The sequence below is a fragment of the Lathyrus oleraceus genome, chromosome 6 (genome assembly GCF_024323335.1).
Source record: "Lathyrus oleraceus cultivar Zhongwan6 chromosome 6, CAAS_Psat_ZW6_1.0, whole genome shotgun sequence".
Taxonomy (NCBI): Eukaryota; Viridiplantae; Streptophyta; class Magnoliopsida; order Fabales; family Fabaceae; genus Lathyrus; species Lathyrus oleraceus.
The window spans coordinates 517,660,367-517,675,868 of NC_066584.1; the positions used below are offsets into that span (position 1 = coordinate 517,660,367).

At 32.1% G+C, this 15,502-nt stretch overlaps 2 protein-coding genes across 3 annotated transcripts; one reads left to right on the plus strand and one right to left on the minus strand.

Annotated features, from left to right (window-relative positions):
* Positions 1 to 1,020: 1,020 nt before the first annotated feature.
* On the plus strand, positions 1,021 to 9,226 carry LOC127091444 (prolyl 4-hydroxylase 1). Of its 2 annotated transcripts, none has more exons than XM_051030083.1 (12): positions 1,021 to 1,251; positions 1,862 to 1,909; positions 2,384 to 2,446; positions 2,907 to 2,959; positions 3,470 to 3,535; positions 4,126 to 4,200; positions 7,339 to 7,413; positions 7,742 to 7,812; positions 7,895 to 7,946; positions 8,068 to 8,157; positions 8,725 to 8,817; positions 8,902 to 9,226. In XM_051030083.1, exons 1-12 carry the CDS (start codon positions 1,188 to 1,190, stop codon positions 9,007 to 9,009), a joined length of 858 nt encoding a protein of 285 aa, XP_050886040.1. In that variant the 5' UTR covers positions 1,021 to 1,187; the 3' UTR covers positions 9,010 to 9,226. The 2 variants fall into 2 exon arrangements, with proteins under 2 accessions (XP_050886040.1, XP_050886039.1); XM_051030082.1 differs by having other exon boundaries at positions 1,022 to 1,251; positions 2,378 to 2,446.
* Positions 9,227 to 12,084: 2,858 nt separating this feature from the next.
* Positions 12,085 to 14,003, minus strand: LOC127092345 (uncharacterized). The gene is made up of 4 exons (XM_051031201.1): positions 13,475 to 14,003; positions 13,009 to 13,058; positions 12,757 to 12,870; positions 12,085 to 12,640 (listed from the first exon to the last, which is right to left on the minus strand). The coding sequence occupies exons 1-4, from the start codon at positions 13,931 to 13,933 to the stop codon at positions 12,502 to 12,504; spliced, it is 762 nt and encodes a 253-aa protein (XP_050887158.1). The 5' UTR covers positions 13,934 to 14,003; the 3' UTR covers positions 12,085 to 12,501.
* Between the last annotated feature and the right edge of the window lie 1,499 nt (positions 14,004 to 15,502).

Consider the following 15,502-nt stretch of genomic DNA (forward strand, 5'->3'; position numbering starts at 1 on the left):
TTCTTAAAATTCTGGATATTTAAAAAAAAAATTCTCGACATTCACTTAGGCAAGGAAAAACAAGTTAGGATTGATGGTCACTGGTAGCGACTTTCGATCATCTTCACCTTAGTGAAGGAAATATGAGCATATCACAAACAATTTTTTTATTCCAACTATTAAATATTGTTGGATCTACCGCTCAATAGATATATAAGAAAAATTATCACTATTAGACTACTTTAACATGATTAGGAAGATTTTAAATAAATTTTACTATAATTATTTTAACATATATAATTATTGAAGAATATATTATTTTATATTAGAATAGTAGTACAAATTTATAAAAATTAAAATAATAATATAAGAATGTAAATAATATTATACATACATGATCAATATAAAATAATTACATAATTAATAAATACTAGTTTTATTGATATACACTTTTTCACTATTATTCAACAATTATATTTTTAATAGGTTTAAATAATATTTTAATTTCGGTAAGTTAATGCGTTTTTAATTTTAGTCTTATTTATCTTTTTGTTTGAGTCCTTATATAATATTTTGGTGTTATTTTTACTCTTAAAAATAAAATTAGTAAATTTTTATAGATTTTGACTTTAGGAATTAAAACTAACATAAAAAATAAAATACTAGGCCAAACAAACTATTTTAATTTTTTATTATTATTATTATTATTATTATTATTATTATTATTATTATTATTATTATTATTATATTTTTGTGATTAACAATTATAAAAAAGAAAGGGTAATCCTGTAGTAACTTGTGTCTCAAGTTATAAGTTAAAAATTAAACATAAAAATAATATTTTAAAAATTGTATACCAATTTTAATAAAAATATATAATAAAAATTTTTATTGATTTTTTCAGTGTAAAGTTTCTTTAAATGGATTTCTTTAAGTTATGCCATAACTTGTGTCATATCTACGGCATAATTAACCAAAAAGAAATTAACGGGTGTTATAGATTAAAATGGTGAGAAAATGATGACATTAATAGTATATAGGCATCAAATTAAAGTAAAGATAGAAAAGTGACATTTAATATAGATCCATAAATAATGAATGAATGTATGAAATGAAGGAAAGAAATGAATGAAGACGCAAACGCAAAACGCAGCATAGAAAGAGAGAGAAGAAGAAGTTTGAATTTGACGTTGACGAATTGACTTACCATGGCGCCGGCGATTAAGATCGTTTTCGGACTTCTCACTTTCGTCACTATCGGAATGATTATCGGTATTTTTCTCTACCTTCACAATGCTCATTCAATTCTGCAATTTCTTCTTCATATCTATATACCAGATCATGCTTTTGATTTTCTCACTTTAGATAACCTAATCCCTAATTATTCATTTCTTCAACACTGTTTGGAAAATATCATAAACTGTGCAATTTTTTTTGTATAATTCGTTTGTTGCACCTCAATTAAGATATGTTACACTATAATAATTTGAAATAAATAAATAATTTAAACGTGGCTGTGTCACTGTCGGTTTTGGACACAGACAGACACATCTTTTTCAGAGGTGTCAGTGCTACCGAGCTATAAACTATGAATCAGACAATCCGTCTCTTAAATAATGTCTTTAAGAAAATGATTGGATGGATTGATTTTGATGATAAAATTAATATCATTTACTAGACTACCGTTATCAATTATAGTTAAAAGAGTGGTTTGATAAAGTGAAAGATAATAAATACTGTATTGATATTGTAAAAGGACAATTATTTTGAGACTGAGAAAAAAATGTAATTGAGATACCTTTTATGAGACGGAGAGAGTAATACATAAAGAGCTTCTCATTGTATAATTCTGTGATGAATTCTTTTCTATTTGGAATTGCAGGTGCTCTCTCTCAATTGGCATTCATACGAAAATTGGAAGACTCATATGGTATAAAGTTATACTCACAATTGCAGCTTAATAATATTTAGTCTCCTGTTTTGTTTGAAAAACAGTTCTCAGATTTTAAAAATAAAGAAATAATACAACTAAATGCTTTAAAAATTTAAGCTGTTCGGTTAGATGACCGAAAGTATATGAATGGTTTTCTACGATACTACTTTAGTATGCTTCACATGACGGAACGTTTCGAATTGGGTCATAAACAATACACAAGCACGTCCATCTCCAGATAAAATTCAAATTCTGAATAGAAGAATGGGGTGGTGACTATTTGGTCATTTGATGCTTTAATAACATATCATGTACTAACTTTCGTTGAAGGCCCGTGGATGATTTTCTCTTTTACTTGTTTAACAAGGTGAAACCAAATTGGGAATTTGTGCTAGTTGTTATATATTTTGACCTGTATATTTGATTGTAATCTATATGCCCTGTTATTCTAACTGGTTCATTTAGGTACAGAGTCTCAACCATTTAGAAGATTACGTGGATTAGAGAGAAAAGATTACCTTAAGTTGCCTGGAGGTTAGTATGGTTTTTGTTTTATATAGAGTTCACAAAGTATATTTCTAAATAGTTTTATACGCAACCTTTATGCTTAGTATATTGCTTTCATTGGTTTAATGTGTGATGTAGATACCTCCTAGAATTATTCCCATAACTACTAAAGTCTTTATCACAGGCAAGATGCAGGTGTAGTTCTACATGCTTTCCACCATTTGCAATATTTTGCCTGAAACAAATCAAATTCCATATACTATATCAAATTTTGTTCTTGTTTTTTCCATGACAAAATCTCATATTTTCAATTGTTGTGCCTTATTGATACTGTATTATTTTATTTATTTTTAAATATTTTTGATAAAAGTGATGATAATTTTGCATGTATACCATCAATATTGTTTTAAAATTTTAAATTTGTTAACAATGTGGAGTTTTCTATATTTCCCTTTTACAAGTATTGAGAATTTCTTATAATTTTCAGGCATTCCAAATTGGAATAATGACAAGGAAGCAGAAATATTACGCCTTGGATATGTATGCTGTACCCCTCTTATCTGCTAAACTTTAATATTTTCAACTTTTTTCATCTCTCTTTGGCAGAATAAACGACCTTCAAGTAAAATAGATTGAATAAAATAGCATTATCTACTCATTTAGTGTGCAGAAAAACATGAAAATATGAAAGCTTCATCAGAAAACAATAGAATAGATTTCTGTGAACAATTAAATGTATATGGTTGGAAAATACTTGACTATACTCCGTGTGTATAATAATTCTGTTATGATGACATTTGATTTCTTTTTTGTGCATACTTGCATATCAGGATTATCTTAATATTTGAGCTTGAAAGCCTTGTTGTTAGTCTGTGTATTCCAGCTTACACTAGACTCATTAATTTAACCATTGTCTCTGTTGCTGAACTTTTAACTGGCTTATTTTCTTTTGTCAATGAAAAATAGTTTCCATATGTGGGAGAAAAGAGTTGATTTGCATGTTTTGACTTTTGATGATTATTCCCCTCTGATCCTCAATCTTTGATACAGATTAAACCTGAGGTGCTTAGCTGGTCTCCACGAATTATCTTACTGCATAACTTCCTGAGCTCGGAGGTTTGTCCTTTTTTCCGAGTGCTGTTTCATGATTAAAATCATGTTTCTGATGCTCATTTATTCATGTAGAGTCAACATTATAGGCCCAAATGCTTGCTTTCTCTTTCAAATAAATTGGCTTAATATGGTATATGCATGTTGTAATATGAAAAATATTATGTTCTTATCTCACACTCGGTCCATTTAAATCTTTGTACAGTTTAATATACTACACAAGTTATATGTTCGCAAACATGTTCTTCATTTTAAGTTATAAATAGCTAAAAGAACGATTTCAGTTAGACTATTCCAAGGGCATTTAGAATTATAGATGTGATTCATGAATTTCTTATTAGAATTCAGGAATTAGAACTGAGGACACCATAGACTATTATTAGATGGTCCATTGGCTTGTTCATAAAAATAAAATCAATGAAGTCTCTCCATTTCAAGACAAACATTCTTTCCAGTTTGTTAGTCAGTACTCAGTAATAAAATTTTGGGCAATTAAAGAATAACATACTAATCTCGGGCGATTACAAGTACTTCAAAAATGTTCAGTTGCCAATAAAAATGTTTTGCAGATGCATATTAAAGCTATATATTTACAGGAATGTGATTATCTTAGGGCAGTCGCCCTCCCTCGTCTGAAAGTTTCAACAGTGGTGGATGTAAAGACTGGAAAGGTACATAGATTTATTTTCTTTATAAATTTCATTTTGAGTGGTCATAATCATCAATAGATGTTCTGAATGGGTTTAAGTTTCATTTGCTAATGTCTAACTCACCTAGAGAATTCCAAATTTTAGCTTGTACAAATCTGATAAATTACTAAATGCCTATTAGGAAGAAATACAGAGTGTATATGTATGGAAAGCAAATTGGTAATTGAATTGAACTTTCTTTATTGTTGTCATTTGCTTTATAACTTAGTATGTTCTTTTTTTCCTTCCTTCTCTTTTATGAATAAATAAGGTTGGAAACTATTAAATGCTTAATCCAATATTGAAGGACCATGCTTACAAAAAAACTGTGTTATGTAGGACAAGGAAAAGAGATGAATGACAAATTTACTTAATAATACCTAACCTCTAATAAAGGAAGAGCTGAATCGAGTATTTTAAGAGTGTTGGGGTATATACTTGAGTTCTGTAATATATTTAGTTTCAGTTTAGTACTGTTACTATAGTACTTTTTTGTATTGTATGGCATAGCCTTAGTTGATCTACAGTAGGGGACATCTGTAACAGTTTCTTTGAGACAGTTATTTCTGCACCTAACTCTTTACCCTTTAAGTCTTAGCTTAGATTTTCCTTTTCTCTTTCCTCTGTTTTACTCTCATCATCTTAAATCCCCAGATCCAAACCTAATGAAGATTTACTTTGAAATAGTTGCTTGATCTTTTTCACGGACTATCCCTATATTAGACAAGTTTTTCAACTCCCTCCATAAATATACTTCATAATTGGAGATTTTGAAGCCTTAATATGTCAGAAATTATGGCTTCTTGCCATTCTTCGTTGTATTGCTTCTATTTATAATTACATGAGCATGCAAGAATCCAATCATATCAAATCATTTCATATTAACAGAATAAGCTAAAAAGCTAGAGATCTAAAACGAAAACATTGTTACCGTGTGTTAAGAGTCCCACATCGGACAATCTATGACCTGAACGTGTATTTATAAGTGGGGACAATCCTCACCCTACAAGCTGGTTTTGTAGGGTTGAGTTAGGCCAACCACACATTCTTAAGATGGTATCAGAGTCTGATTTAAGATCCATTGAGCCACCCACCATTTAGTTCCACGCCCCAGACGCAAATCCTGGACGTGAGAGGGGGTGTAAAGAGTCCCACATCGGACAATCTATGGCCTGAACGTGTATTTATAATTGGGGGCAATCCTCACCCTACAAACCCAGTTTGTAGGGTTGAGTTAGGCTCAACCACACATTTTTAAGACCGTGAATGAATTTAAGTATATCTATATCTTATTATATGGCGGGAGTGTTGTTTACGGTGTAGGAGTATAGTACAATTGTATCACGCACTCCTCAATTCTAAGTTTTCTCACACATGCCCGAACCACAGCTGTCAATAGGACACTATAACAACATGATAATTCATAAGGAGCCCATGGTTGCAATTTCTTCTATCCACGTCACACCGCATTTTGGGTCAAAACCTTCACGAAGGCTATTCCCCGGAGAATCTTAGAAACTTGGCACTTCACCTTGCACAAATGCTAGGGTCGCTAAAAATCCTCTTTTACCTGTCAATAGCACACTATAACAACATGATAATGCAGAAGGAGCCTATGGTTGCAATTTCTTGCATCTGTCACGCCACATTTTGGGTCAAAACCTTCACAAAGGCTATTCACAGGAGAACCTCAGAAACTTGGCACTTCACCTTCACAAACGCCAGGGTTGCTAAAAACCCTCTTTTACCTGTGTGATAATGTTATTTGATTGTTGTAGACTGACTTTTAGGAGGGATGGGATTCCTTCCCTCTTTTTTAAGAGAAAAGTGCTATTCTAGTGTTTTTCGGGTGACTATTTTGCATGCTCTGTTTCTCTGTTGTTGATATTCTACTTTGTTTTCTCTTTCTTCTCTTTTGACTTCGCATTCATTGTGCTTCTCCTGTAAGTGCTTTCCATTGTTGTTTCCTTTATCTATATTGGTTCTCTCAAATCTTTGTTACCTCCCAATCTGTTTTGGGCGTTCAGACTCCTTATTTAAGCCCCCACGAGCTCTGGTTTGAGTTTCTGTCTTACAGTTTACAGTCTCTGTTCTCTTGATTTTTTATTAATATGAACTTGGAATTAGTTAAGGGACCTGACTCCTCTAATGTAAACAACTCATAGTGAGTATTATCAAATCAAGGATGTATATTAGATGCACATGTATAATAAGTTATAGGGGTGTTGAAATCCTGAACATGATGGGTTATGTCGAGATTCCTGTTATTCCACCTGTGATTGTCCCCATTCTAAATGTCCAATAATGGATGTGAGAGGTGTGTGTCGACTAATGATATGTCCTAAGTAGCCCTTGTAACTATAATGCTTGAGCAATCTTCACCGCTTAGCTAGCTTTAGTGGTTGTGTTAATCCTAAAGCCCAAATTCTAAAAGTTTTCTACAGCCCAACATCTAGTCCTATTCAACATCACATATCTTAGAGTAGTGCACTAAAATTTTCCTTGAGTTCTGAGTGGTCCATTTATGTTTTAGATCACATCCGGAGCATTCGTCCACTCTACTTGAATCCTATGATTAACATCTCCCTTGGCGGACCCAAGGTACCTAAAACAAAGACGTATGTGTCATACGTTCTACAATCTTTACCTAAATTAAGATTTGTTTCTCTATTTCCATATAGAAACACTTCAGGAATTTAACAAACACCTTGTGAAGAATTAAAACAAATGTCATTTTTCAAGATTAAATGAAAATTTTGTTAATTCAACAACACGGCCAAATAAGCTCATACATATATAAACATAGAATTGTGTCACTAACCTGTACGAAGTGATTATGTGTATGACCATTGTTAAGCAACAGTGCTTTTTACTTTGAAATTATGAAGAGGGAAAAATGAATGAGTTAAACTTGCTGAGAAACTAAAGTTTTTCTAAAGTTACTGGCAAAAGTAGCTGATATGTATAACCACAGTTTTAGTCTTGAGGTTATTTGGACAATTTTTAGCCCATCAGAATAAGTACTTTTATTTTGTAGTATTGTATTAGCATGTGGGGGTCATTAACTTCTCTGGACATGCATTTCTTCACAAACCATGATGAAATTTCTATCTTCCACAGGGAGTCCAGAGTGATGTCAGAACAAGCTCTGGTATGTTTTTGAATGGTGAAGAGAGAAAATATCCTATGATACAAGTAAGTTATCAAGTTTACTTTACCTCTAACTCTGACCTCATTGTCTTGTTATCAAATGAGCGTTAAGGATTACACCAGCTGATTTGTCTGATATTGGACAGTTTATAATTTTTATGGTCTGATACTAAGGAACACCTTTTGGGTGGTTAATGGTAACTAGTTTAATTTTTGAGACACTGCCACACCTATGGTCCTTTAGATTTGATACCTATTGCGTGACTGCGTCACAATCAGGAAGAGAACAATTTGATCCCTACATTCATCTGATTAATATTTTATTGATTACTAGTTGTACAGTCTGATAAAATATGTTCCACTTCTCAACTAGGCAATTGAAAAAAGAATTTCTGTCTATTCTCAAGTACCAGTTGAAAATGGAGAGCTTATGCAAGTCCTAAGGTGAGGATATGACTTATTGTTTTAATAAGACCTGAACTTGATGGGTTTTGCGAGTATCAATCTAACATCTGCCGCAGCACAGGTATGAGAAGAATCAGTTTTACAGGCCCCATCATGACTATTTTGCTGATACCGTGAGTTTTATTCCTGTCTTTGATATATTCATTATTATAGATTTATCGTAAGCGTGAAAATCACCTCAATTGACTTCAATAAATCATCCTCACTTCTCTGTGACTTTCTTTTGGGAGACAGTTCAACTTGAAGCGTGGTGGGCAGCGAATAGCTACAATGCTTATGTATTTAGGTGACAATGTTGAGGGAGGAGAAACACATTTCCCAATGGTAAGCTTCTCATTTTTTGAACTATCACGTTGGCATGTTTAGGTAGATGCCGTAGACATTGATTTGAAGCATATGAGTAGCCTTAATCTAAAGCATACATTAGTGGCAAATTGATGCCACAATTGTCCATGGATCTTAACTCTAGGCTCTAACTGAAAATAAACTGACGAATACCAAAATGCATGTATCTTTTTATATTATTATATATTTGTTTAGTTTGTAGAACTATCAAAATTGTGTTTTGTCCCTTTCCACATTCCTATCATTGATAGAGTTGCATTTTGATTATTGCGGGTTTTGAAAGTAGAAAAGAAGCGGGAGTGTCCAATGATTATAGTGATGTGATTATGTTTCACTGCTCGAATCTTATTCCACATTACTCTTAGTGCTTTGTTTCTTCCTGAATGACAATGTTTATTGATTTCTTGACTATAACCTGAAAAACATGGCCAATGCGTAAAATGCAAGCATTAGCTATCTACCATGTGGTGTGATAATATTATCAAACACTCTAGTAAGACATTTCGACTATACTCAAGGCTGCTGTTGGTTTGCAATGCATTTCAGGCTGGTTCAGGCGAATGTAGCTGCGGTGGAAAATTGTCGAAAGGGACATGTGTGAAACCAATTAAAGGAAACGCAGTGCTTTTCTGGAGTATGGTTAGTATAACTGTGTTTTAAAGAGATCATTGATGCGGATTTCTTAAATGCTCTACACAATATATTTGTGGTTGGTATTCTCAGGGACTGGATGGAAAGTCAGATTCGAATAGTGTTCATGGAGGATGTCCGGTACTCTCTGGGGAGAAGTGGTCAGCTACAAAGTGGATGAGGCAATCAGGTCACCATTGAATTAACTACCTATCACCAAGGGATTTCCCCCTTCATATTTTCCATTAAAAGTAGTTATTATTGATAGTATGAATATTAAATAGTCTACAGAATAATATGATATAGTTAGATACACAATGGATATCTCATTAGGTGTCTATGTTAAAGATACTAGTATATATACAGTTTCTGATAAATCTTTACTCTGAGGTCTATGGACATTTTCTTGGGATTTTCATTGGTCTCGCTTGCTACTTAATTGGAAGATGCCACCATTAAGGTTTCTGCTCCATTTCTGATTAAGGTCTGTTTAAATCAACAATTGAACTAAGTTCCTAAGTGTTTACCATGTAAGTATTTATTATGTATAAGTTGTCTCGAAGAGTATGTGAAAATAAACTAAACAAAATTTGAAAATGTTAAAAGATTTTTATAAGTCGTTTTTGAAAAAAAAATTGTACTAAAATATAAGTCTTTTTGCAATACCAAAAAACTATTAATATTGTTTTTTCTAGTATCCCTTTAAGTATTTATTATCATCTATTTTTTTAATTATTTAAATCTATGCTTAAATGTAGTTTTGGTCCTCTAGTTGATGTTTTTTTAATTTTTAAAAACTAGATTTTTGGTCGCCGAACTTAATTTTTATTGAGATTTCCATGGTTCCACTCTAGTTTTGAATTAGGATGATTTGTTATTTAATATTATTTTACACAATTGATTTTAATTAATTAATTTTTTTACATAATAAATTAATTAACAGAAATTTTAAGCTAAAATTTATGGTTCTTGGCCCAAGTGACCCACAAGAATACAACATATGAATAGTTGTGGCCTGTATAAACACTAGTACTATTGTTGAAAGGACTTGCTTTCCATATGCAAAGCAAACGATATCTTTTCCAAGACGTAAAACACATAACCATGCTGGGAGTATCAGAAGCCCTTTCTCTAGGCCAATCTCTAGGTGTTCCTACTAGCCCCAGCATCACTTCTCTCTCAATCCAGTGTGACAATTAGCTGCGTGCATTTATCTGCATCTTTTTGCTATTGTAGGCATATGTTACTATGTTAGTTACTTTAGTTTCCAGGATTTGAACCTGGATTTCCTTCTCAAAACTTTGTTGGTAACCCTTATTGAACCTGGGTTTACGGTTTAATAATGTGTGGTAGTAAAAATTCTTAGAAGTAGGAGTATAGTTTTCCACAATTCAGTAGAAAGTACCATAAAGTATGGATTGTCACAAGGTTGAAGTACTTTTTTGGAACACAAAAGTAGTAGCATAGAGAGTTTCCACTGCGAGTGACCTTTTCAAAGAGTCTTTGAATCATTTCTAGTTTATTAGTGTTTTCCTCAAAAATTGTCTTGTAGTATTCTCTGTTAACAGAAATACTACTCGGCTTTCAGCATCATGTACAGTCCAACATTCATAATATTTTCCATACATAGCTTATCTCACAATCATATGGAACATTTTAGATTTAATGTTTTAGTACTTTGATGGTAAAATTAGTAGTGGTAATTGTTGCATTCTTACATTGATACTTACAACCCGGTTCCTGGACCTCTTCAAGGGATTATAATAGAGGATTTGCATCCAAGCTTATGGTAAATAACTGAGGTTTAATTCAACTTTCAAATTTTCTTGGTTATTTGGTTGATATGGATCGAAGGCTCCAATATAATGTGAATCACATTCCAAGTGTTGCTAATAGATAATAGATAATTTTAAACAAGGTTTAAGTTTAAATGGATGACATATATGATCCTAGATAAAATTTATTGAGAAATGTTATATCTGACGGTTTCACATCTAACAGATGACTTAAGTCAATAGTTCACTTAACATAAATAAATATATTAATAATAGTTTTTAAATATTTAAATATACTACTACAAATTAACAACATAAATTATATTCAAACACTCCTGTACAGCTGTTATGATTTTTTTACGGTAAGTGTTATGATAAAATAAAACCTACATATTAATCATCAATTAATAATTGTATCCGGCCACATATTTAAATTTATATCTAAATAATACAACTTATTTTTGTTAAGTGTATAGTTTGTAAATAAATAATAAACTGAATTCTGAAAGAAAGAAAAAAACATCTTTCAAATATGAACGAGTGATTAAGAATTATTACACCATACAAAACAAATTCTTCTTTGTTCATTGTACATTCAAAATTTTAAAAATATTTTCTTTGGATTTTAGAATTCAAATTTTGTTTTTGGTGTTTAAATTCTAATAGTTAATTTGTGATATTTTGATAAAATACTGGTTCAACTTATAGAATTTGAATGGGTGAAATATGTTAATTACATATTTGAATCATAGAATCCAAACACATTAGAAATAAGAATTTATTCTAAATCCTACAGAATGCTCTGTCAATTTCAGCTCAAATTAGAGACTTTGAATCTATATAATACGATAATTACATATTCAAACTATAGAATAAAACTAATTCAAGACGAGAATTTTTTATGTGATCTTTACATCGATTTTTTTTTGGACTACAATACATATATTTTGATTTATTTTCATTCACAGCACAACAAATAAAGTCCTGCCCAGTGGAAACGAACTATAACCATTGCAGATTTATCACAGTAAGAAATTAAAATTGTTTAGGATCAATACAAAGAGTGTCTAATCTTTAAGTATAAGTGTTCGTCAAGCCACTCAAATTCACATGTTTTGCTTACCAACACACAAGACAAAAAAATAATATTCTCTATATTCGGGTACTATTTTTCCGACACTATATATTTCTTAAAACTCCGATTTTGTTAATCGCTTTCAAAATGCATGACTCCAGGAGGTGCAAAACATAACATATCATTTGACAAAAATCACCACAAAAGCTGATTACCTTACGATTTTATGTAACTCTATTATTTTAATTAACTAAAAAATGTGAGAATCCAAAACAAAATGTTTGCTTCAAGAATACTATAAATTAACTCGTTGGAGGGTTTTTTATGCTTCAAATCTAGAGGAACCACCCATCCAGCCTCATCAAATTCTAGATCCAATATATCTTTATAAAAAAAAGCACACATCAACTGTTATGCAATAGAATGTAAAGTGTGCGAGCAATTGAAAAATTGAAAAGAAAAATATACAATATTAAAGTCGAACTGTTCAATCGAACAACAGATTAAAGTGGCGCTCGATACATAACCTAACTCTCTTGTGCAAAAAAATGGCATCCTTATAAAAGAATACTAAATTGGAGGAAAGTTTGTAAGAATTGGTAAGTGTACTTGTCTTTTGGTGTGGTAATATAACTAGGACTCTATTGAAAATCTCATAGAGAAGTCTAGTTAAGTGTTAACAACACCTCTGTCCACCCGCTTTGTCATTTACTCTGTTTTGTTTCACATGCAACATGAACTTACAACTCTGAAAGCTCCTCGCTTAAGCAGACGATATTTAAAGATAATGTAAGTATACAACCCTAAAACAAGACAAATATGATTAATAATCGACGCCATACATTATTCATCAGGAACGGGAACTCCTTTTTTGCCTTTTAAACCAGCAGCCGGCTTGCATGGACCGTAGAGACAAATGCGCAGATCACCCTGAATCATCGGTTGATAAAAGTAATTCTTGAACAAGTCCCAAAACTCATCTCTGCCAGAAAGTTATATTGTGTAACAACAATAAGGTTAGCTTCACAAAAATGGTGGTCAATTCAATGTAATTCACAAGATTCTAAGTTAGAAGAGAAATAAAATCGGTATATATACCTGACTTGTGGAAGGGTAAACAAGGAAAAACCCTTTACATCAGGATGAATATCAAGCACAAGTACTTTTAACCTTGAAAGGCCCAATGCCTCAATATCAATGAGCTTCTTAATCCTGCATTAGAGTCAGAGTAACATACAAGATTAACTATAATTTAATCACAAAAAAAACAAAATCTGAAATATTTGATCTCGAATCAATGAGAAAACACAATTTTAATTTTACTAAACAAAATGATACAAGATGACCAACCTGCTTGGCGTGCCGCTAGCAATGTTAACACGGTTTTTCAACAAAGAAATCTGCATAGATTATAAGGCCAAATCAATGTGTAATATATATACAAATCCACACTAGTACAACATGTAAACCGGATCAAATGAGGAAAAATGCACTACAATTGAATAAAACATGTATCACTTCTAGCTGCTGATGAAGAATCAATGCCTTTCTCTATAGGGGTAAAAGCAATTTTAAATGTGTAGAATTGATTTTCATGTGTTTGGTTTATAATTGATTATGACCTCTAGAATTGATTGTACTTGAGTTGAATCTAGGGTTTGTAACTTGAGCTTAAACCTGACTTCTACACTCAAAATCTACTATTCAACTAATTTACATGAATGTATCTAAACATAAATTATTTTCAGCAAGAATCAAATATCCTGAATCCATTAATTCAATATCAATTTTACCGAGAATCAGTGAAGAAATCAACCTGTTCTTGAAGTTTGATATGCTTAGAAAACAGCTTAACAGAACTACATTGTTTCGTAACGGAGCGAAACCCTTTCAAAAGGTGAATAGATCTCAAAGCAGAGTAAGAGACAACAAGAACAGAAGGACTACCAGCAGAGATTTTTCCTTCCACAACTTCACTTTCACAGAGAACCTTTCTCCATGAATCACCAAACGAAGCTTTAACATCACCCGCCATGAATTTCACATCTAAATCAGTATCTGTGGTTTGGGAATTCGATAGCTTCAAAATGGTTGTATCTTTCAGGGATTCGAGTTCGATGGAAGAGAGGTGGAAACCGTTGGAAGCTTGAAACTGATCCACGAAGAAACGAAGTGGCTCTACATTTGGTTCCGTCGTTTTGTTTTTCTTTTTGGTTCTATCGTCGTCGTTTTCATCACTTCCTTTTCGCTTTACCTTCTTTTTCTCGCTCGCCATTTTTTTCTTCTTTCTCGGTTACTGTTGCGTTGCCCTAACACTATCAATGTCTTCTCTTGGATTGGGTTGGGTTACGCCTCCAATTAAGCCCGTTCTATTTTTTTCTTTTACTAATTGCATTGAAAAAATATATTTTATGAAAATTTGAAATTGTTAGTTAGATTTTAGAGATTTATTTAATTTTTATAAAAAAATACTTTGAAGACACATCTTCAAAAAAATCTCGTTATTATTGAATATTTTTAGTGGATTTTTCTGAAAATGTATTTTCGAGATTTTAAGACCCCAATGCAAGAAGCTCAATCAAGAAGTGATCCACATTGTCTCTAAGTATCATATATGGATCCTCATGTTCTTCACATGTTATTTTGTTCAAGAAATCATTAAGAGTTTGGAGTTTGTTTGTCTTGGAAACCCTAATTTATCTGGGTATCTTATGTGACTTCTTCAATATGTTTCTTCAATAATTGATCAAATATCTCAAGGGATACTTCATATTACATCATCTTATGCATATATGATCCTCCATGAGCCCCAAAAATCAAGAGAATATCAAGCTAGCAAGTTGGTCCATGGTGGTTGACCAGAGAAAGTCAACTAGTCAAAATTGGGGTTCCCTAGACCCTATCTCCTACAATTTTTGTCATATGAAAATGATCCCAAGCTTAAAGTTACTCAAAATGACATTCCAAACAACTTTCATGTTGATGTATAGAGATGATTTTTCTTGGAAAGTCATTTTTTATGGTGAAAGATTATAGGTCATTTTGTCTAAATCCTAGTTTGGAGGTCAACTACCGAAGATCATAACTTGCTCAATTTTTATGAGATGAAATCCATTCAAATTTCATGATCTAATTCAAAATGTCTACTTCGACTTTGATGTTTGGAGGAAGTTCAAATTCAACTTGAAAATGCATGTGCCAAGAGGAAACATTATAGGTCATTATGGATCAATGCCATTGAACAAGTGATTTTCCTCAACTTCTAAAATTTCATGCCAAATCCAAATGAGGTCAAATTTGTTACCAAATTGAGTAGGTTTGAAAGAGATACAACTTTGATGAAGGAACTTTTCTCATTTGAAGTCCATAGAAAAAGTTATTCAAGGTGGAAGAAGTGAATATTTGACTTGGGACTTAGAAAATTTTAAAATATGTTTGATTTCCCAAACTTCCACCTCAAAATTCATCATGATCCAAGCTTAAAATGAAAAAGTGTTCAACATGAAAGTTATTCCCCTTGATCTCACATTTCCTAAAAGTCCAAAATCATCTCATTTGGATCAAAATTAAGGGACTTGTGCATGGGTGTAAGTTAAAGCACCATTTGGATAATTTCAAGTTCCAATTTTCGAACACATTTGCATGAGCTTCTAACATGATTTCATCAAGAAGTACATTGAACTTTGGATCCGATTACATCATCTCATGGGCCTAGTGCATGCCCATGCATCCATGCAAGAGGAAATTTCAAATTTTACCAAAATTGGAAGTGTGCAAATATCAATATCCTTGGCTATAAATAAGACCCTCATTGCTCAGAATTAAGGACCTCATGCCCAAGCTT